This window comes from Oncorhynchus clarkii, chromosome 5 (genome assembly GCF_045791955.1).
Source record: "Oncorhynchus clarkii lewisi isolate Uvic-CL-2024 chromosome 5, UVic_Ocla_1.0, whole genome shotgun sequence".
Taxonomy (NCBI): domain Eukaryota; kingdom Metazoa; phylum Chordata; class Actinopteri; order Salmoniformes; family Salmonidae; genus Oncorhynchus; species Oncorhynchus clarkii.
The window spans coordinates 77827436-77852690 of NC_092151.1; the positions used below are offsets into that span (position 1 = coordinate 77827436).

At 43.0% G+C, this 25255-nt stretch overlaps 2 protein-coding genes across 2 annotated transcripts; both read left to right on the plus strand.

Moving 5' to 3' along the window:
- The first annotated feature begins 608 nt into the window (after window positions 1-608).
- Window positions 609-9210, plus strand: LOC139409762 (neurturin). The gene is made up of 3 exons (XM_071155143.1): window positions 609-662; window positions 2766-2973; window positions 8353-9210. The coding sequence occupies exons 1-3, from the start codon at window positions 609-611 to the stop codon at window positions 8778-8780; spliced, it is 690 nt and encodes a 229-aa protein (XP_071011244.1). The 3' UTR covers window positions 8781-9210.
- A 6315-nt stretch (window positions 9211-15525) lies between these two features.
- On the plus strand, window positions 15526-23127 carry LOC139410230 (RAD54 like). Its single transcript, XM_071155702.1, has 18 exons — window positions 15526-15704; window positions 16132-16218; window positions 16319-16429; window positions 16567-16627; window positions 16768-16903; window positions 17120-17189; window positions 17346-17634; window positions 17840-17964; window positions 18140-18290; window positions 18464-18590; window positions 19042-19116; window positions 19423-19556; window positions 19748-19858; window positions 20742-20865; window positions 20969-21047; window positions 21133-21312; window positions 21543-21706; window positions 21868-23127. Exons 1-18 carry the CDS (start codon window positions 15702-15704, stop codon window positions 22067-22069), a joined length of 2229 nt encoding a protein of 742 aa, XP_071011803.1. The 5' UTR covers window positions 15526-15701; the 3' UTR covers window positions 22070-23127.
- The last annotated feature ends 2128 nt before the right edge of the window (window positions 23128-25255 follow it).

Consider the following 25255-nt stretch of genomic DNA (forward strand, 5'->3'; position numbering starts at 1 on the left):
AGCATGGGTATATCCTACACATTTCAGTGTCAAGTGTCAATTATAGAGATAAACAGAGGACTCTAGATGTAAATAGCTAATTTTGGTATAGACATTGCCATCGAGGGCTTCCGCCATTTAAAAGTAGTCAACTGGGTGGGGATTCCTATGGGTTGGGGTGTGATCAGCCAATCATCAGAGAGCTTTGTCTTCTTCAAATTTGGTTGCCTATGGTTTGTATTTCAAAGACTAACATAATATCCATGACCAAGACAAAGATTTATACCATGACATTGGTCCCAAGATCCAGACCCATTGAGTTGAGACCATGACAAGTTAAAGACCAAATTTATGTGATCATGAATGATCTCAAGACCATGTGCTCCTTTCTTCAATAGTGTCATATCCTGTCTCTTAGATGGTGACAGGCAAGGGAGTCCATATATTGGCAGTTAAGGAGTAACAAAAAATATGTATTAAATAACTGACAAAGTATAAAACTACAAAGGAAAACTAACCTGTGAAGTGTGAAAGTAGGCATGTGAAGGGGGGTAACGGAAATGCATTATCCAAAAAACATAATGTAGTGATTGTTCAACAGACAATATTTAATTTTTACAGATGGAAAAATGTGGAAGAGGCAGGAAGTGTCAACTGCCAAATATCACCTGAGGAACTGGAAGGTGAGTGTACCATTATAACAACAATAACAACAAACAAACAGCAACACATCACCTTAAAATCTCAACAGCCATTAACATGTCTAAAACCTTGTCAATGAAATAATGAAAAGCGGGCAGAGGGTTTGCTTGCTTCCTGACAGCCTGTTTTGTTGTCAGACTCCAGCTACCCTAGTCATAGACTGTTCTCTCTGCTACCGCACGGCAAGCGGTACCGGACCGCCAAGTCTAGGTCCAAGAGGCTTCTAAACAGCTTCTACCCCCAAGCCATAAGACGCCTGAACAGCTAATCAAATGGCTAACCGGACTACCGCTTATTGCTGCTCTTTAATTATTTGTTATTCTTATCTTTTACTTTTAAATGTTTGTATTTTCTTAAAACTGCATTGTTGGGGAAGGGCTTGTAAGCAAGCATTTCACTGTAAGGTCTACTGACACCTGTTGTATTCGGCGCATGTGACAAATTAAATTTGATTTGATTTAAACGTAGTGTAGTCTGTAGTGGTATATGTTTCAGCCTTGCCAGTTTCCACTACACAGCCAATCTGATCTGGGCCTTTGTACTGGCCTGACAGACATACAGCTGCTGCCTCCAGAGAAACTCATTTTATAAGTGCCTTTGAAACATTATCCTCGCTGGGCCCTGGAGGGGTGTCGGCTGTCAATTAAGTAATTAAAGAGGTAGGTGTTGGCCACAGCCGACCCACAGGCCTGTCAGTGGACTGTCCAGCAAATACTATTTTAAATATTTTTGAGCTGTTGGTTAGCCTACCTGGAGTGCAAAGTGGGCAAGGTTTTCACTTTTATGACTTTACAATTGGTTCCATTGCAACAGGTAAGCTCAATCAAGTACAGCTGAAGTATTCAAAATAATTTCAAATAGTATTTGAATCCAGGTAAGCTCAATCAAGTACAGCTGAAGTATTCAAAATAATTTCAAATAGTATTTGAATCCAGGGCTGTTCCAGTGGGCCCTAGGCCTGGTTAGTGAGGCCTGACCAGGGAGGGAGTGTCTCCATGTCAGACTAGGCGGCTGGCGGCTATGTGCTAGAGGCTGGGGGCTTGATGGTGATGGGACAGTAAGGATAGGCATCCGGATCACCTTACCTACAACAGCTTGGAGTCCCACAACCTCACAGGGATTATGTAACATACAACGACCAAATCAAATGCAAATGGACAACAGGCAGGGCATGCCTTGACAGGGCAGGGGCCACCACCCACCACGGCGTTGTATTCTGTAACCAACTCAATTCAATAAGTGGTATTCATTCCCAAGAGCCAATTATTGCTGTGCATACAAGGAGTCAAGAACAAAACAACAAAATGATGACAGGAGAGATGTGTTTGGTAACCAGCGAAGCAACTTTGTTGTGGTTGTTGCCTGCTGTCATAGAGATAAACATGCCTTCTGTGACTTACAAGCCAGATAAATCCATATACAATGTATCTCTTTCTCAAAAATGTTAGACTGAGTGTTGGCCTTGCTGTGAGTTGTTTTGCTTGTGGTGACATTACATTATCACCAGCTGTGGTCGGTATGGCTCACAGGTTTTATATTTTGCAGCCACTGTTTTATCTCTGTTGTTATGTTTACAGAATGATTCTGTGTTTATGTTTGTATGTTTATTTATGCTATATTTAATTTGTCTGCTCTATGTTGATTATTTTACAATGTTTATTTATTCAACATCATGTATGTGTCATTTCTATATTTCTCTGCCTTTGTTGAACTTCAATCAGTCAGTTTGTTGAATATTTTGAAATGGCTCTAGTAACTGCAGTAAGTTCTGTAGTGCCTTGTAACCTTGTCTGTCCTATATATGATGCTGTGGGTGAATGTGTTGTAATGGGAGTAGTAGTTCTAATGATGCAGTATATACTGTATCCCTGCTCCTCTTAATGCTGTGGATGAATGTGTTGTAATGGGTGTAATATTACAGATGTAGGATCTTAATTTGATCACTCTTTTGTTGCTGAGAATTTATAGTATTCAATGTTTAAAAATACTAGACTTGATTTGCACTGTCTGTGGATGAATGTGTTGTAATGGGTGTAGTAATTCTAATGTTGTAGTGAAATGTACTCTCTCCCTCCCCTTCCCAGATGATGCTGTGGGTGGTAGCCTCTCTGCTGACCCTGATAGAGGGGGTGTTCTCTGAGGAGGACCCAAAGGAGGCCCACACTGAGCAGCACCGAGCCCAGGAGAGGACCACCACCGCTGGGACCTGGCTCCCAGACCACTACCCAGAGGTCCACGAGCTGGAAGAGAAGAGGGGTGGCCATGGCCAGGCCTCCTGGCCTAGTCTTTTCGGTTAGTACTTCCTCAGAACACTCCACGACCTCAGACAGGGGTCAAATACTGGATGCTGTCACACAAACCACATCACATAAAAAGGCAATGGGCCCTGGTCAAAAAGCGTGCACTACAGTAGGGAAAGGGTGTTATTTGGGATGCAGCCAAATTATCTGGAGCAGAGGACCCCCCAGTGCACCATGGGAAAGCATGTAACATTACTGTATATCAAGGTCTCTGATTGCTGTGTGGGAGCCATCTAACAGTACATACCCAGCCCTGCATGTTAATCTCTGTCTAGAGTTTTTATTAGATGGAGAGGCACATTCTTTATCCTATTCTACATCATTCTGTGTACTGTAACCATAATCAAGTCAGTTTTAGAGCTGTCAAGCTGTCTCTCTGAGGACAACAATTAATACATCTGAAGCTAATGCCTTGAAAGGCAATGGCCATAAAACAAGAGAATGTCTGTGTCCCATATGGCACCCAATTCCCTGTATAGTGCAATACTTGTAACCAGAGCCCTGTAGGAATCCCTATGGGCCCTGGTAAAAAGTAGTGCACTACATAGGGAATAGGGTGCCCTTTGGGAGGCAGTCCATCACTCCCTTATGGCTACTAGAACTTCTGGTAGTTTTCAATGCAGCAGGTTGCTGTACATGTAATGTCCTGGGTCTGTGTGGATGGATCTCCATCCACACATACCAATCACAGGGCTATCGCAGCCAACACTGAGGCTACGGCTGAGGACACAAACGCGTACAGCAAATTCCACTACGACCTCTGCAGAGACATCAAACAAGCAAAAGGACCATATTGGAACAAGGTGGAATCCTATTATACCAGCTCCGATGCTTGGCGCATGTGGCAGGGGCTACAGTACATTACGGACTACAAAGGAAGCGCCTAGCTGTGATCTGCCCAACTATGCTTTCTACCAGACGAACTCGATGCTTTTTATGCACGCTTCGACAAAAACAACACAGAGCCCTGCGTGAGGGCCCCCGCTAATCCGGAGGACTGGGCGATCTCTCTCGCCAAGGCTGACGTGAGTAAGGTTTTTAAGCGGGTCAACACTCGTAAGGCCGCAGGGCCAGACAGTATTCCAGGATGTGTCCTCGAGGCATGTGCAAACCAGCTGGCAGGCATCTTCACTGACATTTTCAACCATCTCCTTGTCCCGGTCTGTAACACTCACATGCTTCAAGCTGACTACCATTATTCCTGTTCCCAAAAACTCTTAAGGTCTCCTGCCACAATGATTACCGCCCAGTAGCACTCACATCTCTAATAATGAAGTGCTTCGAAAGGCTGGTCATGGCACACATCAATACCATCATCCCAGACACCTTGAACCCACTCCAATTTGCACACCGCCCGAACGAATCCAGACTACCCTATTTCAATTACACTCCACTGGATCCTGGACTTCCTGACAGGCTGACCCCAGGTGGTAAGAGTAAGCAACAACATCTCCTCCACGCTGACCATCAACACTGGGGTCTCTCAGGGGTGTGTGCTTAGTCCCCTCTTGTACTCCTTGGTCACCCATGACTGCGTGGCCACACACTACTCCAACTCCATCATTAAGTTTGCTGATGACGCGATAGTGGTCGGCCTGATCACCAGCAGTGATGAGACTTGGAAGTGTGGTGCTAGGACAACAACCTCACCCTCAACTTCAGCAAGACCAAGAGTGTGCAAAGCTGTCATCAAGGCAAAGGGTGGCTACTTTGATGAATCTGAAATATAATTTTTTATTATTTTATTTGTTTAACACTTTTTTGGTTACTACATGATTCCATGTGTGTTATTTCATAGTTTTGATGTCTTCACAATTCTACAATGTAGAAAATAGTAAAATAAAGAAAACCCTGGAATGAGTAGGTTTGTGCAAACTTGTGACTGGTACTGTAAACATTTCAATGTACTTGTGAACATGTGACAATAAAACTTGAACTCTGTCAAGAATACACAGGTGTCAGAGGGCAAGATAGTATCAGGATATTGTATATGAGTACATATCTTTGGTTTATATTGTGCGTGCTTCTTTATTGACTCTTTGTATACACATTCTCCCCCCCCCAAAAAAAAACACAGACATGCGAAATCACTTGTAAAGCCGATTTTTAGAGAGTCTTTGAAGCAACAGTGTCGGAAGTGGTTCCCTAAAGCTTGTGGAATATTTCTATAATTGTATGAAATTATTTAAAACCCTTGTGGCGTGTTTTAACATGGCTAGACTACCAGCTCCCTTGTTCTTGTTTTGCCGGAGGAACATTTTTATTCAAATTCAAATTTTTCATTTTCGTAAACAACACTACATGACCTGACTTGTGTTATTGTAATTCTCTATGCATCAGCTCATACACTGAAATAAAACGTTCTCCCCAGAAAACCCATTACCCAAGACATATGAGCGCATTAAGGACTCGGAGTAGACCTACAAAACTTAAACTGTGCAGTGCATAACCATTCTCAGGTCAGAAGAATGTTAAAACCGCTCTAATGCCGGTGCTGTGTTACGCCTATGAAGTAAAAACCTTCAATGTGTTCATGCATCATACATACTGATGGGCTTCAGTAAGTTTATGGAAGGTAAATCTCCCTTTGAAATAACTAATAACTAATAACTCACACAGAGCAACATTACTTCTCCTGTTGGAGACCAGCCAGCCGCTCCTACTCTCCCTCCTCTCCTCCGGTGGTAATCACCCTACATTGTTACAGTACACTTTGCACCATTCAGCTGATAACAGGAGGAATTCCACTCCCGGTTTCAACACCAGCCCTATCTGCTTTTAATTTAACCACACATGCTCTGTTCTAGCTCCCCCACTAGACTATTCATGTGCACACATGTACACACACACATGTTATGTTCTTCTATCCTGGAGAGGACCTAAACTGTATTTCCATTCAAATACTGTCACGCCCTGACCTGAAAGATCTCTGTTTTCTTTATATTTTGTTTAGGTCAGGATGTGACGGGTGGGTACGCTAGTTTTGTATTGTCTAGGGTTTTCGTATTGTCTAGGGTTTTGTAGGTCTAGGGTTTTTTGTAGTTCTATGTTGGCCTGATATGGTTCCCAATCAGACAGCTGTTTATCGTTGTCTCTGATTGGAGATCATATTTAGGTAGCCATTTCCCTGTGGTGTTTGTGGGATCTTGTCTATGTGTAGTTGCCTGTCAGCACTTGTTTGTATAGCTTCACGGTTCGTTTTGTTAGTTTGTTCAGTGTTCATTCAGTTAATAAATAAGAATGTACGCATACCACGCTGCGCCTTGGTCTGATCCTTATAACGAACGTGACAGAAGATCCCACCAACAAAGGACCAAGCAGCGTGTTCAGGAGGAATGGACCTGGGAAGAGATCCTGGATGGAGCAGGACCCTGGACGCAGGCGGGGGAGTATCGCCGTCCTTAGGAAGAAATTGAGGCAGCGAAAGCGGAACGGCAACGTTACGAGGAGTTATACAAATGAGGCAAGCACGAGAGGCAACCCCAATTTTTTTGGGGGGGGCACACGGGGAGATTGGCTGAGTCAGGTTGGAGACCTGAGCCAACTCCTTATGCTTACCGTGGGGAGCGTGTGACTGGTCAGACACCGTGTTACGCAGTGATGCGCACGGTGTCTCCAGTTCGCATTCATAGCCCGGTGCGCTCTATTCCAGCTCCTCGCATTTGCCGGGCTAGAATGGGCATCCAGCCAGGACAGATGGTGCCGGCTCAGCGCTCCTGGTCTCCAGTACACCTCCTCCACAGTCCAGTAAGTCCTGTGCCTCCTCTCCGCACTCGCCCTGAGGTGCGTGTCATCAGTCCGGTGCCACCTGTACCGGTCCCACGCATCAGGTCTCCAGTGCGAATTCACAGTCCAGTACGTCCTGTGCCTCCTCTCCGCACTCGCCCTGAGGTGCGTGTCACCAGCCCGGTACCACCAGTGCCGGCACCACGCATCAGACCTCCAGTGCGACTCCACAGTCCAGAGCTTCCGGTGACCATTCCCAGTCCAGAGCTTCCGGTGACCATTGCCAGTCCAGAGCTTCTGGCGACAGTTCCCAGTCCAGAGCTTCTGGCGACAGTTCCCAGTCCAGAGCTTCTGGCGACAGTTCCCAGTCCAGAGCTTCTGGCGACAGTTCCCAGTCCAGAGCTTCTGGCGACAGTTCCCAGTCCAGAGCTTCTGGCGACAGTTCCCAGTCCAGAGCTTCTGGCGACAGTTCCCAGTCCAGAGCTTCCGGCGACAGTTCCCAGTCCAGAGCTTCCGGCGACAGTTCCCAGTCCAGAACCTCCAATGACGTTTCAGTCTGGAACCTGTTTTTAAAAATATTTTGGTTAGGTCAGGGTGTGATTAGGGTGGGTACGCTAGTTTTGTATTGTCTAGGGTTTTGTAGGTCTAGGGGGTTTTATAATTCTATGTTGGCCTGATATGGTTCCCAATCAGAGACAGCAGTTTATCGTTGTCTCTGATTGGGGATCATATTTAGGTAGCCATTTCCCTTTGGTGTTTGTGGGATCTTGTCTATGTGTAGTTGCCTGTCAGCACTCGTTTGTATAGCTTCACAGTTCGTTTTGTTATTTTGTTAGTTTGTTCAGAGTTCATTCAGTTAATAAATAAGAATGTACGCATACCACGCTGCGCCTTGGTCCAATCCTTATAACGAACGTGAAAAATACCTATTTTTTCCTCATCTTAACCTGTAACCCTAACCTATCCTAACTCCTAATCCTAACCACTAACCCTTACCTTAAGCCTAATTGTAACCCCAACCCTAAACCTAACCCCTAAGCTTAAAATAGCCTTTGTCCTCATGGGGATGTGTGAAATGTCAACCATGTGGGAAAATGTTCCTTGTTTTACTATCCTTGTGGGGACTTTTGGGGATTTTTGGTCCCCACAAGGATAGAAGAACCAACACACACACACACACACACACACACACACACACACACACACACACACACACACACACACACACCTCAAGCTACAGCACAGACACACACAACAGGCTGCAGCAGTACCTACCCTACACTGTACTCAGTGGCCCTCAACCAGCGAGACTGTGAGAAGTTCACAGATTATGGTTGCTTTATCCAGGCACCATTTTTTGGATCTACTTGCGGAGTTCACAGGTTTAGAGATATTACTTGCTTTCGGTATTATGTCACTCATCTACACCAAAATCCAAAGGGCTAATTTCATACTCTCTCATTGACTTATATTTCCTTAAGTTCTCACACAAGAAGCACTTTGTACCTATGAATGTTGTGGAAAAGGTTAGTAATTAAAACAAACACATAAAGTGCTATATAGAGAGGTCATTGCATCACCATTTTATTCACCTAGCCTCTCTGTCTGTCTCATCATGTGTCTCCTTGTGTCCTGTCTCCTGTAGAGAACCCAGGTCTTGAGGGCGACGGAGAGGGCTATCCGAGCAGGTGGCAACGCTCACCTCCAGACCCTGACCCAGACCCCGAACCCTCCCGTAGAGGCTCTCGCAAGAAAAGCAAAAAGCCCAAGAACAGCAGCCGGGACTGCCGCATGGAGAAGAAGGAGATGCGTGTCAGAGACCTGGGCCTGGGCTTTGACTCGGATGAGATCATCCTGTTTAAGTACTGTGTGGGGACGTGCTCGAGCTCCCGTAAGAACTACGACCTGGCCCTTAAGGCCCTGATGGAGAACGAGAGTATCTCCAGCAGGAAGGTGAGCGCCCACCCCTGCTGCCGGCCCACCCGCTACGAGACTGTCTCCTTCATGGATGCCCAGACTATATGGCAGACCATCAAGTGGCTGTCAGCGGCTAACTGTAGCTGTGTGGGGTGACGGCCAGTGAGTAAAAGGAAGTCTACCTGCAGAACACACATGCATAAAGAAACTCCAGGGTGAAGAGAGGAAGTGGCTAAGATGCCTTCACTGTGGGCGTGTTGGGCATAAATGGTGGATCAGAGCCTGGACCGAAGCCTTGGCCCAACGGCTGGGTTTCAACCTGACGTGGATCCACTTTGGATTAACCAGTCTTCTCGGGTAGGGAAAGCACGGATGCAAGATAGAGATACAGCCTATCAAATCCCTATGTTTAACAGAGGAGTTACATCCTCGGTCAGAGCCCAGGATTCACGGCTCTGGAGACTGGTGAGGAATGGAGTTCCTGGGCAGGGACTGGGGTGGTTAGGACTGGGGTGGTTAGGACTGGTTGTCTCCCTCCCTGTGCTGACAGCAAGGTGCCTTTGGTTATGTCAAAAAAGAGGAGATGGTGAAGCAAAAGCCTTGGACCATTGGACCTTAACTCTGAACCAGAAGAGGAGCATTTTGGGTTACATGTCACCTGACCGTAAAGAGGGCAAACAGTTTGAAGAACAAATACTTGTGAAGAAATATTAAGAAGTTCAATTTTTTGGTTTCGAAGGCTCTCCAATAAGACCAAAATAACTATGAGATGTAATGCATTTTTATGTTTCCTTCTTCAATGGCAGCTCATCCACATAGGGATTGGTCATAGCAAGGTAGCTTTGAGCCAACCGTAGTACATCTCCCATCTCCAAGTGTTTCATCATGGCATTCAGTTGATTCCTATCACTAAGCACACATCTACTCTTACTTTAGTAACTCATGCATGCTTTGAGAACAATACCAAAACGGTATCAACTCTACCTACTTAGATTAACTGTAAAGTCTAGCAGAATCTGAAGCACTTGTTTGTAGCTTGACCCAACTTCTTTACTGTACATGTCTATAAACAGTGTGTTGTAGGATGCCATCACAGGGCCAAGGTCAGTCATGGCCCAGCCATACCTCATGCTGCCTGACACACAGCTTTCATCACATGGTTTATTTTCAGCGCTGAACGTGGCACTTCACCGCTGTCAATTTAACTTTTTGGATTACAAAGATAATTGAGCATATTGACAACGGTTATTCAGAATGTGCTTATCATACTTTGTACCATGATAGTATACTGTTAATATCTCATATTGCATAATTTATCTATGTTATGTTTCTTATGGACAAACAGAACTCTTCATTGACACCACTCTGTTGCATCTGTGTTGAAGGAAAGTTTGAGTGGACCCCATATGCACATAATGTATTCTGATTGGCTGCCTCTCCACACCTGACCATTTGAAATGGAGACATACAGCAGAGATAATAAGACATAATGTACTGTAGATACAGTATATCAAAACAAGGGGAAAGTTTACGAACTAATGTATCCCACATATTGCATTATAGTATATTTATGTATTTATAAAGTATTGTATAAACTGTAGCTCCCTCTCTCTGTGTTCTTTAGATTGTTGATGGTTAAGCGACAGTGTAGGTGTTGAGAAACATATATTCATATCAAGTGGTGTTAAGAAAATAAAAGTGAAGCATTATTTTTGTTCAACTGTTGGAGTTTGTACAGTAGCATTTCATAAAGAAATGTCCATCTGTTTGTAGTAGGCTATGTACATTGTGTACATTGTGCCTAGTTCTCAGGATCAAGCTGTTATGTTTTACATTTGCTGAAAGACACATCTCCTCAATCTCTTTATAGTTAGATATCATCTGGAGAACTATTGTTTATTATAGAAATGTTATGATCAATCTTTCAAGAAGTGTTTGTATTGACAATAATCAACAATCAAGAGTCTATTGAAAGATGTATCCATACATTGTTATTATATCCATGATGTCATTCATTGTCTCAATCTGTGTTTCCTACCCAGATCCCACCACCAGTGGTAGGCCTACTAAAGTTTAACCAAAACATGTACTGAGAGAGGTTTCTATTCCATTTTAACCATGTGCTTCAACCGTAACACGTACAGAGATTTTGTGTTTGCTAGTTGTTCACAGAAATATGTTTAGGGACTGGCAAAGTGTGAACACAGATGATAACTGGTCTTTATTCTGCCTTCAGTATATGTACGGTTTGTGGTTATATTAAGCTGCAGCATCTGGTGTGCATTTAATCTACAAACATGGGGCCTTCACCCATTGTTTAGGTCCAAACTTAACTTCCCTGTTAGATGCCATGCATCTCATCATCGCCGAATTGTACATTAGGGAAAGTATTTATTACATTTAAATTATTTATTTATTGTAATTTTATGTGATACACTTGTTGTTACAAATATCAGATGTTTATAATTTATGAAGTGGCCATGTATGCTTTATTTTCTTTTACTATTGTCTTCTCTGTGGAAAGAGCAAGAATGTTTCCAAGCAACAAGTCTCTGCCCCCCCCCCCCCCCCCCCCCACACACACACACACACACACACACACACACACACACAGACAAGGAGGGATTTACCTTTCAAAACAGTGCATGTAGGTATATCCACTACATGTTTATATGAACCAGATACACTGATAGAAAACAATCTAATTTAACCTGGTGTAGCCTCCTCCACTAGCTCTGTCAGTCACATTTGTTGCCAGAGAACCTTGCCAAGAGATGAGTGTCAGTCCCTGGCACCCTGGTATCAGAGACCAAACACCTCTGTTCCCTTTTTAGATATTGCTCTAAAACCCAATTCATACCCTACACAAGTACACATCCACAATTAGCTACGCAAAATGGCAATCCTGCGTTGTTCTGTCGCAAAAATATGCAAACGTGTGCAGCCCCGCAATTTGGAACTCGACGCAAGTATGTAGGATTACCTCTTGCATAGTTAATTGCATTCTTTGATTGTTTACTTGTGTAGGTTATAAATTAGGCTTAAAGGGAATCTTCACAATTTTTCAACTTCATATTCATCATCTCCAGCATCACCCCAACATCAACATATGTGAAAATGGTGCATTTCTATGTTTTGTAGTAAAAAGATAGGGGTAGATAAGTGTTTCCAATGACATCATCGGTGTGGATTGTGTGATTTTGACCAATTGTGAGTAGGCATTTTCTACTAATTGTCGACTAACTGGTTGATGTCATTAGAAACACTTATCTTTCTCCATCTTTTTTTTACTACAAAACATATAAACGCACCATTTTCACATATGTTGATGTTGAGGAGGTGCTGGAGATGATGAATATAAAGTTGTAAAATGTTGAATTTTTCCCTTTTAAGTCAGACACAGCGCTAGGCCTACTTCTGTTCATGGGACCTTGTTGTAGTTCCATACATTTACCTGTTATTAAAACAACCTTATTATCCAGTGTTTAACGAAGACAATACATGTTGGTATTCATATTATAATGACATGGTAGTGTATTGTTATTCTTGTTATTATTGTTATTGTGTTACTGTCATGTCTGAAAGGTCTCATGGATGCTATTGTTGTACTTCTCTTAAAAGAATAAAGCTTCTTTACATATGGAAATGTATCTCCTGTCCTTGTTTTACATACACCCGACTTAACCTTACCCCTGATAAAAATGTGCTTTAAGATAGATATGGTACATCTGCAATAGGCAGAGGTTAATCAAAGAATGTTTGTGACTGTAATCATAACTATTTATAAGTAATTGTTACTAATGGCTTTTAATTAAGGAAGAACAGTGCAGATGCAAAGTTTGGTAACAGAATGACGGCACAAACAGCACAAACTGTCATTCTGTTACCAAAATGTGCATCTGCACAGTTCTTCAAGTAAATGTTTTTTTGTGAAATGTTCAGTGGAAACTGGTAAAAGTAGTCCTTGTGCATAGAGCCGTATGGTTTGTTCAACTTTGCAATCATTGGTTTTTGTTTGACATACATTTTAAAGTGAAAAATTCAGCATCACTGTGACCATGGAATTGCCCAGGACTGAATGCAGATCTGAGTTCATTCATCAATAACTCTTTGGCTTCTTTGTTTCTCCCATGTATTTGTTAATGGATTGAACAGGAGGCAGGTTCTTCATTCCCAAAACACTGGACTATTTACACCCTGCCTGAGCTCAAGTTGTTTGGCCACCTGCCCTGTGGCTGTGAGATATTATTATTACACTGTGTTCTCTCTTCAGGGGTACAGTAAAGAGATCAGAATGTAGATTTGCACCTCCTAGAGCAGGTCCTCACGCTGACTGTGTGTGGTGGATGTGTAATCGGGGAGTCATGCAATGTGCTGTAGCATAGACAGATGACAGCACATTGTCATACAGAGTGGGGCATTACTGGGCAACACTGGGGCCTGCCTCATGGTTTAAAAAGGGGTCTTATCTTAACAGTAAAGGTGTTCATGCAAGAGAAACGGTCTATCAAGAGTTTGATGGTGTTGGATAAGAGAACAAGACTTGCCTTGTGTGGTAGTTTACAGAGACGTGCAGAACGTGGTGTTGGCTCTGTGCTTATTGAAAAAACTCCTGTGGGAACTCCTTTTGCAATTGAGGCCCTGTCACTCAGACCATTGAAGAGCAACCATGGCAGAACGTAGGGCTTTCATATGATATAACCATTCTGATCACCATTGCATGTCTTCACAATATTGAGACTAAAATGTGTTCTAATCTCGGCCCCAGAACCAAAACAGCTACTTGATTTTGGCACTGTCACAATAGTGTGTTGTAATTAGCTACCAGGGCCAAATCTAACACATGAATTGAAATGCTGCAGACTAGCCTAGTTCAGTCCAGATTCAGTCAGTGATGCTGCAGACTAGCCTAGTTTAGTTTAGACTCAGTCAGTGATGCTGCAGACTAGCCTAGTTTAGTTTAGACTCAGTCAGTGATGCTGCAGACTAGCCTAGTTTAGTTTAGACTCAGTCAGTGATGCTGCAGACTAGCCTAGTTCAGTCCAGATTCAGTCAGTGATGCTGCAGACTAGCCTAGTTTAGTTTAGACTCAGTCAGTGATGCTGCAGACTAGCCTAGTTTAGTTTAGACTCAGTCAGTGATGCTGCAGACTAGCCTAGTTTAGTTTAGACTCAGTCAGTGATGCTGCAGACTAGCCTAGTTTAGTTTAGACTCAGTCAGTGATGCTGCAGACTAGCCTAGTTTAATCTAGACTCAGTCAGTGATGCTGCAGACTAGCCTAGTTTAGTCTAGACTCAGTCAGTGATGCTGCAGATTAGCCTAGTTTAGTCTAGACTCAGTCAGTGATGTTGCAGATCAGCCTAGTTCAGTCTAGACTCAGTCAGTGATGCTGCAGACTAGCCTAGTTTAGTCTAGACTCAGTCAGTGATGCTGCAGTTCAGCCTAGTTTAGTCTAGACTCAGTCAGTGATGCTGCAGATCAGCCTAGTTCAGTCTAGATTCAGTCAGAGATAATGGTAATGACCCAGGTGTCTAAAATAGGAACCTGACCCTGGATCTTATCACCTGTCCTTTCACCTGCCCACGTCCCATATAGCCTTGCATGAGAGAAAGACAGACCACAATAAAACAGAAGCTGATTGAGAAACCCTCAACTTGTATCCCATATGGAACCCCATTCCCTACATAGTGCACTACTTTTAACCAGATCCCCATGGACCCTGGTCAAAAGTAGAGCACTAAATAGATAATGGAGTGCCATTTGGGATGCACACACCGTGGCAGCCGGCCAGGTCAGTGGTTACCTAGACCTCACCTCACCTTACCACACCCAGCTCTGCCCTGCCCCCATGTTCTCTGATCCTGGTTTACAAGGGATAAGGGGAGGCTGTGGAGAAACCTTGCAGAGTTTATGGAAACTCTTATGTTTCTTATCAGACATGTGAATGGGAGATCTGCACTGGCTGTAGGAACATTAACTCCATGTTAACACAGGTGTGGTACAGATGCCCAAACACAGAGATGAACGGTGATGATAAAGATATTTAAGCTTTTCACACTTGAAGTAGCATAATCTTTACCTAGCAATCAATTCAGTAAAAGACAGTGTTGGGGAAGCTACTCTGAAAATATAGTTTACCAAGCTACCAATCACTTCACACTGGAAGAAGTTAAGCTACACTACAGCTACCCTTAAGAAACATATTATTTACTTAAGTAAAGTTGCTCTGAAAAAGTAGTTCACTACATCCAAACTATTTAGTGAAAAATTGTCATAGACTGCAAATTTTAAGGGCAGATCACGTTTGGGTCATACGTTAACATAGTGTGTAATTTAGCCTATTAAACACCCCAAAACATGTTTCAAGTGAGATTTATGCAGGTCTTATGCAAAAAAAGGAAAAGATTGCCTACTTCACCTGTATTTTCTTTTCAGATAAAAAGTAGTGTAGTTACAGTAGTTAGCTGACCACTACATGGCAAAAAAGTTATTAAAACTACTGAAAACACTACCTAGATTTGAATTTAGTTCAAATACCACCAAGCTACTGCACAATATAGTTAAATTACCGCAACACTGGTAAAAGGTGAATTCAATATTTGTTAGGGTTTCCCAGCTCTGTGAATTGTGGTCTATGAGCAGATATCAATAACATAACATAAAGAAGACACAGCTAGACACATGCTTTTAATCATGACAAAATAATGGATACTGATAAAACTACTGAATAAAACTGTCATTCAACATTATAATCTCACATGTGTAATGTGTTGTCAACTGAGTGCTGCATAGCTTGTCTCAGTAGGTCCCCTGGTGGCCAATGATGGCCTATGAGCTTTTTCCCACACTGTATTTCCAAAACGATAATTATTGTTTGAGCCTTAACGGTCGCCATATGATTGTGCAACCTGCGCGCGGGATATTTAACAGACGTAAACAAACCACGGAGAATGGGAGTCTAGCTAGCTAGCTAATCAATTGTTGTAGCAACTGTCATGTATCTTTTGTCAACTTAACTATTCATCTACAGCAGTTATCATATCCTAACCACCCCATTGATCACCAGAGACGAGGAAAATGGTAAGTAGTTCGTTGCTAATACGCTTGTTATCGAAGCAGCAGTTGCTAGCTCGCTAACGTTAGCTAGTTAGCGAAGTGCATAGCCAGAATGTTGAATACAATTCAATTTGATCTCACTCTACCGGTTTCCTTGGTGGTTGGTCCTTATGCAGCGCGGAATTTGAGACACCATATCCAAAATAATCCAAACTGCGAACAGACTGGTTTTCTGAATGGTTCTCTATTTCCTCACCTGACAAATCCCTTTTGTCTCTACTTCACTTCATGTCAACAACAAAAATCCTACATGTGCGCCATATGTCTCTATATATATATATATGCATGCATGAGGCTTGTGGGGGAACATTTATTTTGACATAAGGAGGAGCAGAGAGAAATTATTTGTGACATTAAATGGTCTACTCAAATGTGTATTATGTCATGACAGAGGAGAAGCCTAGCACCAAGCCAGGTTGCCAAAAGGAAGCATGGAGGAGATTCGTCCGAGGATGAGGATTGGAATCCAGAAGAAGATGTAAGTTATGTTTGGGTTGATCAGATACTCATCCATTTTGACTATGATGTCCTACTTATATTTCATTGTCAAGCAGATAGGGTAACACATGTTGTTTCAGACCAAAAGAAAGAAGGGAGGAAATGAAAGCAGAGAAAGCTATATCTCTCCCTTCAGAAAGCCTTTGACACAGTTGACCAACCAGCCTGTATGTGTGGACAGCAATGCACACGTGAGTATGGTCATTTTGACGCATAAATTAATTTGACAAGTGTGTGGCATATGCTTACACAAACAATCAGTATAATGCTGCTATAGACATGCCAATCATTTTGAAGTACTTTGTTCATGGATGTATTGTCTTTACAGGAAGCCTTAATTCGAAGTATTCTCTCAAAACCTTTTAAAATCCCCATCCCCAATTACACAGGTAAGTAAATATGTCAAATCAATGTTGCTACCCTAGGTCTTCTCCACATATCTCTATATGACTATCTTTAGGAACAGGCTCAATATATTATGCTAAGTAATGGATCTATCTATTACAATGGTATTGTGTTTGTTCTATAGGCTCTCTGGGGATAAGAGCACTAGGACTGAAGCGTGCGGGGGTAAGGAAGTCTCTTCACGACCCATTTGAAAACGGTGCACTGGTCCTCTATGAGCCTCCAGTGCTGAGCGCTCATGAGCTGATAAAAGCAGAGAAGTGAGTTAATCTCAATATTTAGGGAGGGATTAGAAAATGTTGATGTGTAGTCCGTGGCACAATTATGGTAGGGAGAGATTAGGAAAAACAGGGTGATGTGAAGTCAATAGCTCAGTTATGGTCTCAGATCGTTATAAAGATCAGACTTTTGGTGATAACTTTGCACAAAATGACATGTTGTAGTAGAAGTTTATTAATATGTCTCTCTGTGTGCAGAGATAAACTGCCTGTACATGTTGTCGTGGATCCAGTCCTTGGAAAGGTCCTCAGACCCCATCAGAGAGAGGTACAGTCTCTTTGTAAATCTTGATACTTTTCTGTGTCCCAAATGGCACCTTATTCCCTATATAGTGCACTAGTTTTGACCAGGGCCCAGAGCACACTTAATTGTATTTGTGTATACGTTTGTTTCTAATAACCAGATTTTGTTGTATTCTGTCAGGGAGTGAAATTCCTGTGGGACTGTGTGACCGGGAGACGTATTGCCGACTCGTATGGCTGCATCATGGCTGATGAGATGGGGCTGGGGAAAACCCTGCAGTGTATTGCCCTCATGTGGACCCTGCTGCGCCAGAGTCCTGATGCCAAGCCTGAGATAGACAAGGCCATTGTTGTTTCACCCTCCAGTTTGGTTCGTAACTGGTACAACGAGGTGGGAAAGTGGCTGGGCGGGCGCATCACACCGGTGGCCATCGATGGGGGATCCAAGGATGAGATAGACAAAAAACTAGGTAGGTTTGTTTTGACCATTAAGCATTATTCCTGTTGTGGCAATACTTTTAGCAGTGGCATGGTTGTTCCCAGGACTCCCTGGGGAAACGGTGACAATTGTTACTTAGTGGACTATTCAGGCTAAATAAATAAGAATAAAGTAAACCCAGTTCAATGTTAACATTTGATGTGCTTGACAGTGAACTGGGTTTATGTGCTTGACAGTGAACTTCATGACCCAGCATGGCTTGAGGGTTCCTACTCCAATCCTGATCATTTCATACGAGACGTTCCGGCTTCATGCTGAAGTTCTACACAAAGGAAAAGTGGGACTTGTCATCTGTGATGAGGTACCGTGACGAGGAGATGTAGGCCAATATTCACAATGTGGTGCTGATCTTGGATTGATGTTATCCTCAAATGGACCATATACAAGTAGTAATAGTTGTAATATATTGTGTTCATTTCCAGATTTGATTTAACCTGGTTATGCCAATAACACCTTGTTCCTTGTGCACCCTGTAGGGTCATCGGCTGAAGAACTCGGACAACCAGACGTACCAGGCTCTGAATGCTATGAGTGCCCAGAGGAGGGTGCTTATCTCAGGCACTCCCATTCAGAATGACCTGCTGGAATACTTCAGTCTGGTGCACTTTGTCAACGCTGGCATCCTGGGTAAGATGACACTACATGGAGGCAAATGGACAAAATTCTATAAAAAGTTGATGTGAAAATTTCTAAGGTATGTATGCTTTCTGAATAGACGGAGAGACATGTTAAATGAGGTCGGTTAGATCTCCCCTTCTCTGCCTTCTAACTGTCCTCCTGTGGTTTCTTTCCCTTCTCAGGAACAGCCCAGGAGTTTAAGAAGCGTTTTGAGCTCCCCATCCTGAAGGGTCGTGATGCAGACGCCAGCGGCAAAGACAGGCAGGTTGGAGAGGAGAAACTCAAGGAGCTGATCAGCATTGTCAATGGGTAAACCTCACACTTTGCTGAAGACTTAATAGTTTACCTACAACACAATGGACATCTTTATGGTCATGTGTATTTTCAGACTATCTGCCTAATATATCTTAGCTTGGCTGAAGCGCAGACCCACATGGTACACAGTGAGCAAGTCGGTCGCTTTAGTCAGGCAAAACATAACTACTTAATATGTCCGGGACAATACCAGTTCGTGATACTCGTTAGTATCGTGGCAAGGAAGCAAAACATGAAACTTTAGGAAAACCAAAATCCTTATGTTGTCATCCAGACTCCCATTTTATTTATTTTCTATAGCACACTATTTTACATACAGTAGGTTTTTAAAGGGCCAGAGTGTTTGGTGTGCTTCGTGTTTTCATTTTTACCATGGAAAAACTTTTGTGATACTGCTATCGTCACAGCCCTATACTTAATATTTTTCTCTCCTTGGTGGTTTTAGATGCTTGATTCGGAGAACCTCAGACATCCTCTCAAAGTATCTTCCTGTTAAGATCGAGCAGGTCGTCTGTTGCAGGTCACTCTTCCATTTTCATGTATTTTTACATTTTAAGATTTTATTATATGTATTGATTGCAACTGACCACTGATAATGGTATTTCTGATGGTAATTAACAGGTGTGTTTAGTGTCACAAATAATGGTGTCGTGGTTCAACTAATTACAAATGTATACTATAAAAATAAGTTGATGTTGGATAGTAAACAATACCAAAAAAGTATTTGTGCAACCAAACTTCCAGAAGTAATCAAGGCACTCTCATTTAGTGGAAAGATTTAAAAGCCTGTATTGTTGACGGCTTAATATTTGCGTGTTCTCTGCAGGCTGACCCCCCTCCAGTCAGAGCTGTATAAACTGTTCCTGAGGCAGGCTAAGCCCTTACAGACACTGCAGCAGCAGGGCAAGATCAGTGTCTCCTCTCTGTCCTCCATCACCTCTCTCAAGAAGCTCTGTAACCGTAAGTGTCCACAAACGACAACAAATCAACTGGTGCTTTCTTATATGTACTGTCTTTATTTTATTATTAGTGACGTCCTCCCATGTACATTTCTGTCCTGTGTGTGTGGATATCCATTTGTTAGCTGTTTGGTTTTGCGTCAGTGTTTGTTGGTCTGTTGTATTGTGACTTATTTCTCCTTTGCCTCCCAGACCCGGCTCTCATCTATGATAAGTGTGTGGAGCGAGATGAGGGCTTCGATGGGGCCCTGAATCTCTTCCCTACAGGATACTCCACCAAGGCTGTGGAGCCACAGCTTTCTGGTAAGAACACATTATTTCCATTTTGGAAGGATTAGGGACAGGTAACACTTAGAACTCGCAGATATAATTCATTACATTATCCCCTTATAAATAAGCAATAAGGCCTGAGGAGTGTGGTATATGGCTAATATTCCACAGCTACGGGCTGTTCTTACGCACAATGTAACGCGGAGTGCTTGGACACAACCCTTAGCCATGGTACATTGGCCATATACCACAAACCCCAGAGGTGGCTTATTTCTATTATAAACTGGTTACAAACAAAAATAAGTGTCATACCAATGGTATACAGTCTGATATACCACGGCTTTCAGCCAATTTTATTTTATTTCACCTTTATTTAACCAGGTAGGCAAGTTGAGAACAAGTTCTCATTTACAATTGCGACCTGGCCAAGATAAAGCAAAGCAGTTCGACACATACAACGACACAGAGTTACACATGGAGTAAAACAAACACACAGTCAATAATACAGTATAAACAAGTCTATATACAATGTGAGCAAATGAGGTGAGATAAGGGAGGTAAAGGCAAAAAGGCCATGGTGGCAAAGTAGATACAATATAGCAAGTAAAACACTGGAATGGTAGATTTGCAATGGGAGAATGTGCAAAGTAGAAATAAAAATAATGGGGGTGCAAAATAAATAAATAAATTAAATACAGTAGGGAAAGAGGTAGTTGTTTGGGCTAAATTATAGGTGGGCTATGTACAGGTGCAGTAATCTGTGAGCTGCTCTGACAGTTGGTGCTTAAAGCTAGTGAGGGAGATAAGTGTTTCCAGTTTAATCAGCATTCAGGGCTTGAACCATCTGATTTTATAATTATTTATAATCACCCCATTGTTAATGTGGGATCTATAATGACGTTGAACTTTCCTCCAGGTAAAATGCTGGTTCTGGACTATATCCTGGCCATGACCAGAAGCACCACCAGTGACAAAGTGGTGTTGGTCTCCAACTACACACAAACACTGGACCTCTTTGAGAAGCTCTGTCGAACTCGAAGGTAAGAAAGGAACTGACACAGGAGCTGTCACATCCATTGTTTTCAGTTATTCTTGAAAATGAACTTTGAGAATGGAAAGAAACCACTTTCTTCTTTTGATCAGATACCTCTACGTTCGGCTTGATGGCACAATGTCCATCAAGAAGAGAGCAAAGATAGTGGAGAGGTTCAACAGCCCATCTGTAGGTAGTGAACATGTTGTAAATGGCATCTTGCTATAAGAGTTTGTTTGATCATAAGTATTTACATGACATCTCTCTCACTCAGAGCCCAGAGTTCATATTTATGCTGAGCAGCAAAGCTGGGGGGTGTGGCCTGAATCTGATTGGTGCTAATCGCCTGGTGATGTTTGACCCTGACTGGAACCCAGCCAATGACGAGCAAGCCATGGCTCGAGTCTGGAGAGACGGACAGAAAAAGACCTGCTACATCTACAGACTGCTTTCAGTGAGTAGAACAGAGAATGACTAGAGAGAGTATCATACTGAAAAGTGGTGTCGGCCACAAATGAGTTAATTCATTCATTTGATTTATATCGCTTTTCCAAGTGCTTGGGGAGGGAGGGGAGACTCGCCTCGGTATGGAGCATGGTGGTATTTGCAATTGAACTATCAAAATGGTGTTTTAAGTCACGTGTATGACTGACAGTTGCTCTGTGTGAATGTGTGTTCCTGCAGACGGGGACAATTGAGGAGAAGATCCTTCAGAGGCAGGCCCATAAGAAGGCTCTGAGCAGCTGTGTGGTGGACGAAGAGCAGGATGTGGAGAGACACTTCTCTCTGGGGGAGCTACGAGAACTCTTTCATCTCAGTGAGGAGACCACCAGTGACACGCATGACAGGTACACACACACGACTGGTACAAACACAGTTCGCAGCAGTAGGCAGAGCCCATTGACAGTAATTTAAAGATGGTTGCGGTCAATTCTTGGAGGTTGTTACATCCTCCCTCTTTGGAAGAGTTCACTAATGTTAACTATTCTGTCTCCTGTGCCCCTGCCAGGTTCCGCTGTCGGCGCTGTGTGAATGGGCGACAGGTGCGGCCCCCTCCTGAGGACTCTGATTGTACCTGTGACCTGTCCCAGTGGCAACACTGCTCTGACAAGAGGGGCCTGAGAGACCCCATACTGCAGGCCTCCTGGGACGCTGCCATCTCCTTTGTCTTCCACCAGCGCTCCCACGAGGACCAGAGAGGGGTCGTGTGACAGCCAGGCGGTCTGAGACAACCTGGAGTCATGGTATTTGACGAGAGGGCCTAGCCCTGAACCAAGGACGGCCAACCAGCACGTAGGAGCAACGTTACTGGACAAGAGGGCCCAGGAAAACTGTCTGTGCTGTCTGGAATCCTTGGGATGTCCGTACCCTAAACCGCTACCCCTTTTAAATTTCAATGTGGTAGGGATCTCCCAAGGACCCAGGATTGCATGGACCCTAGGAAAACAGACATGCTATCTTATGATGGGAATACTACTTATCGTGATGGATTCACGGCTGAATTCCCCCATACTCTTTATAAGGGTGTGTAACAGAGTAATAACCATATTGAAGACCATTTTCTTCTTATGAAAGGCAACCCTACCTGCAATTGTCCACACATCTCTCTTTACAGTCTTTTGGGTTGTACCCACAGTGTAAATGTTATTGTTTTCTGTTAAATCGTATACTTTATTTCCCTTGATAATGAAAATGTTTTGTAAAGAACTGACAATTTCACTAATGTCAGGATTTATTGAACCAGGACAAGTGTTAGCAATTCAACAAACAAGATATTAACAAAACAATTATTTAAGGGCTGCAGATGCTGCATTAAACATGACAATATGTCAACAATAACATAGATGCTGAGTAAAGGGTAACAAACAAACATTGGTGAGCTGAACAATATAAAGGAAATGGTGCATTTCTTTTGTTATTTTTCACACAATTAGGATAAAGTTCATTATTATTTCACAATTTGAAACACCAAATAAGGCAACTTATTATTAGTTATTTTTGGCTTTAGGCATGCAACAGTCTTGACTAGGGTTGTGAAGGAAGGGTATACTACTGGATGTATTTCCAGTTTACCAGTGAACTACCAGAATGTTGGAGGATTCTACGTAATCTAATCTATCAAGACACCTAGTGGCACTTTTGCGTATTTAAGATTTGTACAGGTGCATAATAACCTCTGGCCCTTTGTGTGGCCTTACCACATGTAAAATATTTTATAGAGTGACAGTTGTAAAACATTATCCTAAATATAAACCATTGGTGTTTAATATGAGGGTTTCAGCATGAAATATATATTTACAGTATTTCTTGCCAATGTTTTGGAGTCTAACTGGCGGCAGTTGTTGTGAAAGAAATCAGTGGGAAGAGTTGCAGAGTTAACTGAAAATAATGCCATTGATGATTAGATGCTTCCCCATCCCCCATTAATTAGGCAATTTTCTCTTGAACCATGTGGTCTCTGTACTAGAAACTCATGGGCACATTAATATATATATCAGCAAAGAAAAGTAACTGTCAACTGCGTTTATTTTCATCAAACTTAATGTGTAGATATTTGTATGAACATAAGATTCAACAACTGAGGCAAACTGAACAAGTTCCACAGACATGTGACTAAAATAAATTGAATAATGTGCCTGAACAAAGGGGAGGTCAAAATCAAAAGTAACAGTATCTGGTGTGGCCACCAGCTGCATTAAGTACTGCAGTGCATCTCCTCCTCATGGACTGCACAAGATTTGCCAGTTCTTGCTGTGAGCTGTTACCCCATTCTTCCACCAAGGCACCTGCAAGTTCTCTGACATTTCTGGGGGGAATGGCCCTAGCCCTCACCCTCCGATCCAACAGGTCCCAGGCGTGCTCAATGGGATTGAGAACCGGGCTCTTTGCTGGGCATGGCAGAACACTGACATTCCTGTCTTGCAGGAAATCATGCACAGAACGAGCAGTATGGCTGATGGCATTGTCATGCTGGAGGGTCATGTTAGGATGAGCCTGCAAGTAGGGTAACACATTAAGGAGGAGGATGTCTTCCCTGTAACGCACAGCGCTGAGATTGCCTGCAATGACAACAAGCTCAGTTCGATGATGCTGTGACACACCTCCCCAGACCATGACGGACCCTCCACCTCCAAATCAATCCCGCTCCAGAGTACAGGCCCTCAGTGTAACGCTCATTCCTTCGACGATAAACGCAAATCCGACCATCATCCCTGGTGAGACAAAACCACAACTTGTCAGTGAAGAGCACTTTTTGCCAGTCCTGTCTGGTCCAGCGTCGGTAGGTTTGTGCCCATAGGTGATGTTGTTGCCGATGATGTCTGGTGAGGACCTGCCTTACAACAGGCCTACAAGCCCTCAGTTCAGCCTCTCTCAGGCTTTGCGGACAGTCTGAGCACTGATGAAGGGATTGTGCATTCCTGTTGTAACTCATGCAGTTGTTGCCATCCTGTACCTGTCCCGCAGGTGTGATGTTCGGATGTACCGATCCTGTGCAGGTGTTACACGTGGTCTGCCACTGTGAGGACGATCTGCTGTCCGTCCTGTCTCCCTGTAGCGCTGTCTTAGGCATCTCACAGTACGGACATTGCAATTAATTGCCCTGGCCACATCTGCAGTCCTCATGCCTCTTTGCAGCATGCCTAAGGCATGTTCACACAGATGAGCAGGGAGGGACCCTGGGCATCTTTCTTTTGGTGTTTTTCAGAGTCAGTAGAAAGGCCTCTTTAGTGTCCTAAGTTTTCATAACTGTGACCTTAATTGCCTACCGTCTGTAAGCTGTTAGTGTCTTAACGACCGTTCCACAGCTGCATGTTCATTAACTGTTTATGGTTCATTGAACATGCATGAGAAACAGTGTTTAAACAATTTACATTGAATATATCTTTGAAAGACAGGGTCCTGAAAAAGGGACGTTTCTTTTTTTGATGAGTTTATTTATATATACACATATAATCATACTAAAATTAGAATATCCATTGAAAGTAAATGTTAATCCAGGACTAGGCTTAATCTGGGTCTGGGAATCTATACTGAAATGCTAGGTTATCAGTCACCTGAGTGGTGTGTGGGCCGGGGGATGCTTCTCATTGGGACTTTGTGGAACTCTGCTACAGAGTGCATCTCCATGGAGAATGACCTGAGGGGTTAAGAGGACATTATAACATTTGGTGCCAGCTGTAATAAAATAATAAAAAAAAACTAATATACACTACATGGCCAAAAGTATGTAGACTACCCTTTCAAATTAGTGCGTTCTACTATTTCAGCCACACAGCCATGCAATCTCCATAGACAAACACTGGCTGTAGAAGGGCCTTACTGAAGAGCTCAGTGACTTTCAACTCGGCACAGTAATCAAATGCCACCTTTCCAACAAGTCAGTTTGTCAGATGTAT

Excerpts from the sequence above, each read along its gene's own strand:
- LOC139409762 (XM_071155143.1), top strand. The coding sequence starts at position 609 with ATGTGGAAGAGGCAGGAAGTGTCAACTGCCAAATATCACCTGAGGAAC. Across the intron at positions 663-2,765 it reads ATCACCTGAGGAACTGGAAG|ATGATGCTGTGGGTGGTAGC; the intron begins GTGAGTGTACCA and ends TCCCCTTCCCAG. Across the intron at positions 2,974-8,352 it reads CTCCTGGCCTAGTCTTTTCG|AGAACCCAGGTCTTGAGGGC; the intron begins GTTAGTACTTCC and ends TGTCTCCTGTAG.
- LOC139410230 (XM_071155702.1), top strand. Across the intron at positions 16,219-16,318 it reads ATTGGAATCCAGAAGAAGAT|ACCAAAAGAAAGAAGGGAGG; the intron begins GTAAGTTATGTT and ends ATGTTGTTTCAG. Across the intron at positions 17,965-18,139 it reads GACTTGTCATCTGTGATGAG|GGTCATCGGCTGAAGAACTC; the intron begins GTACCGTGACGA and ends TGCACCCTGTAG.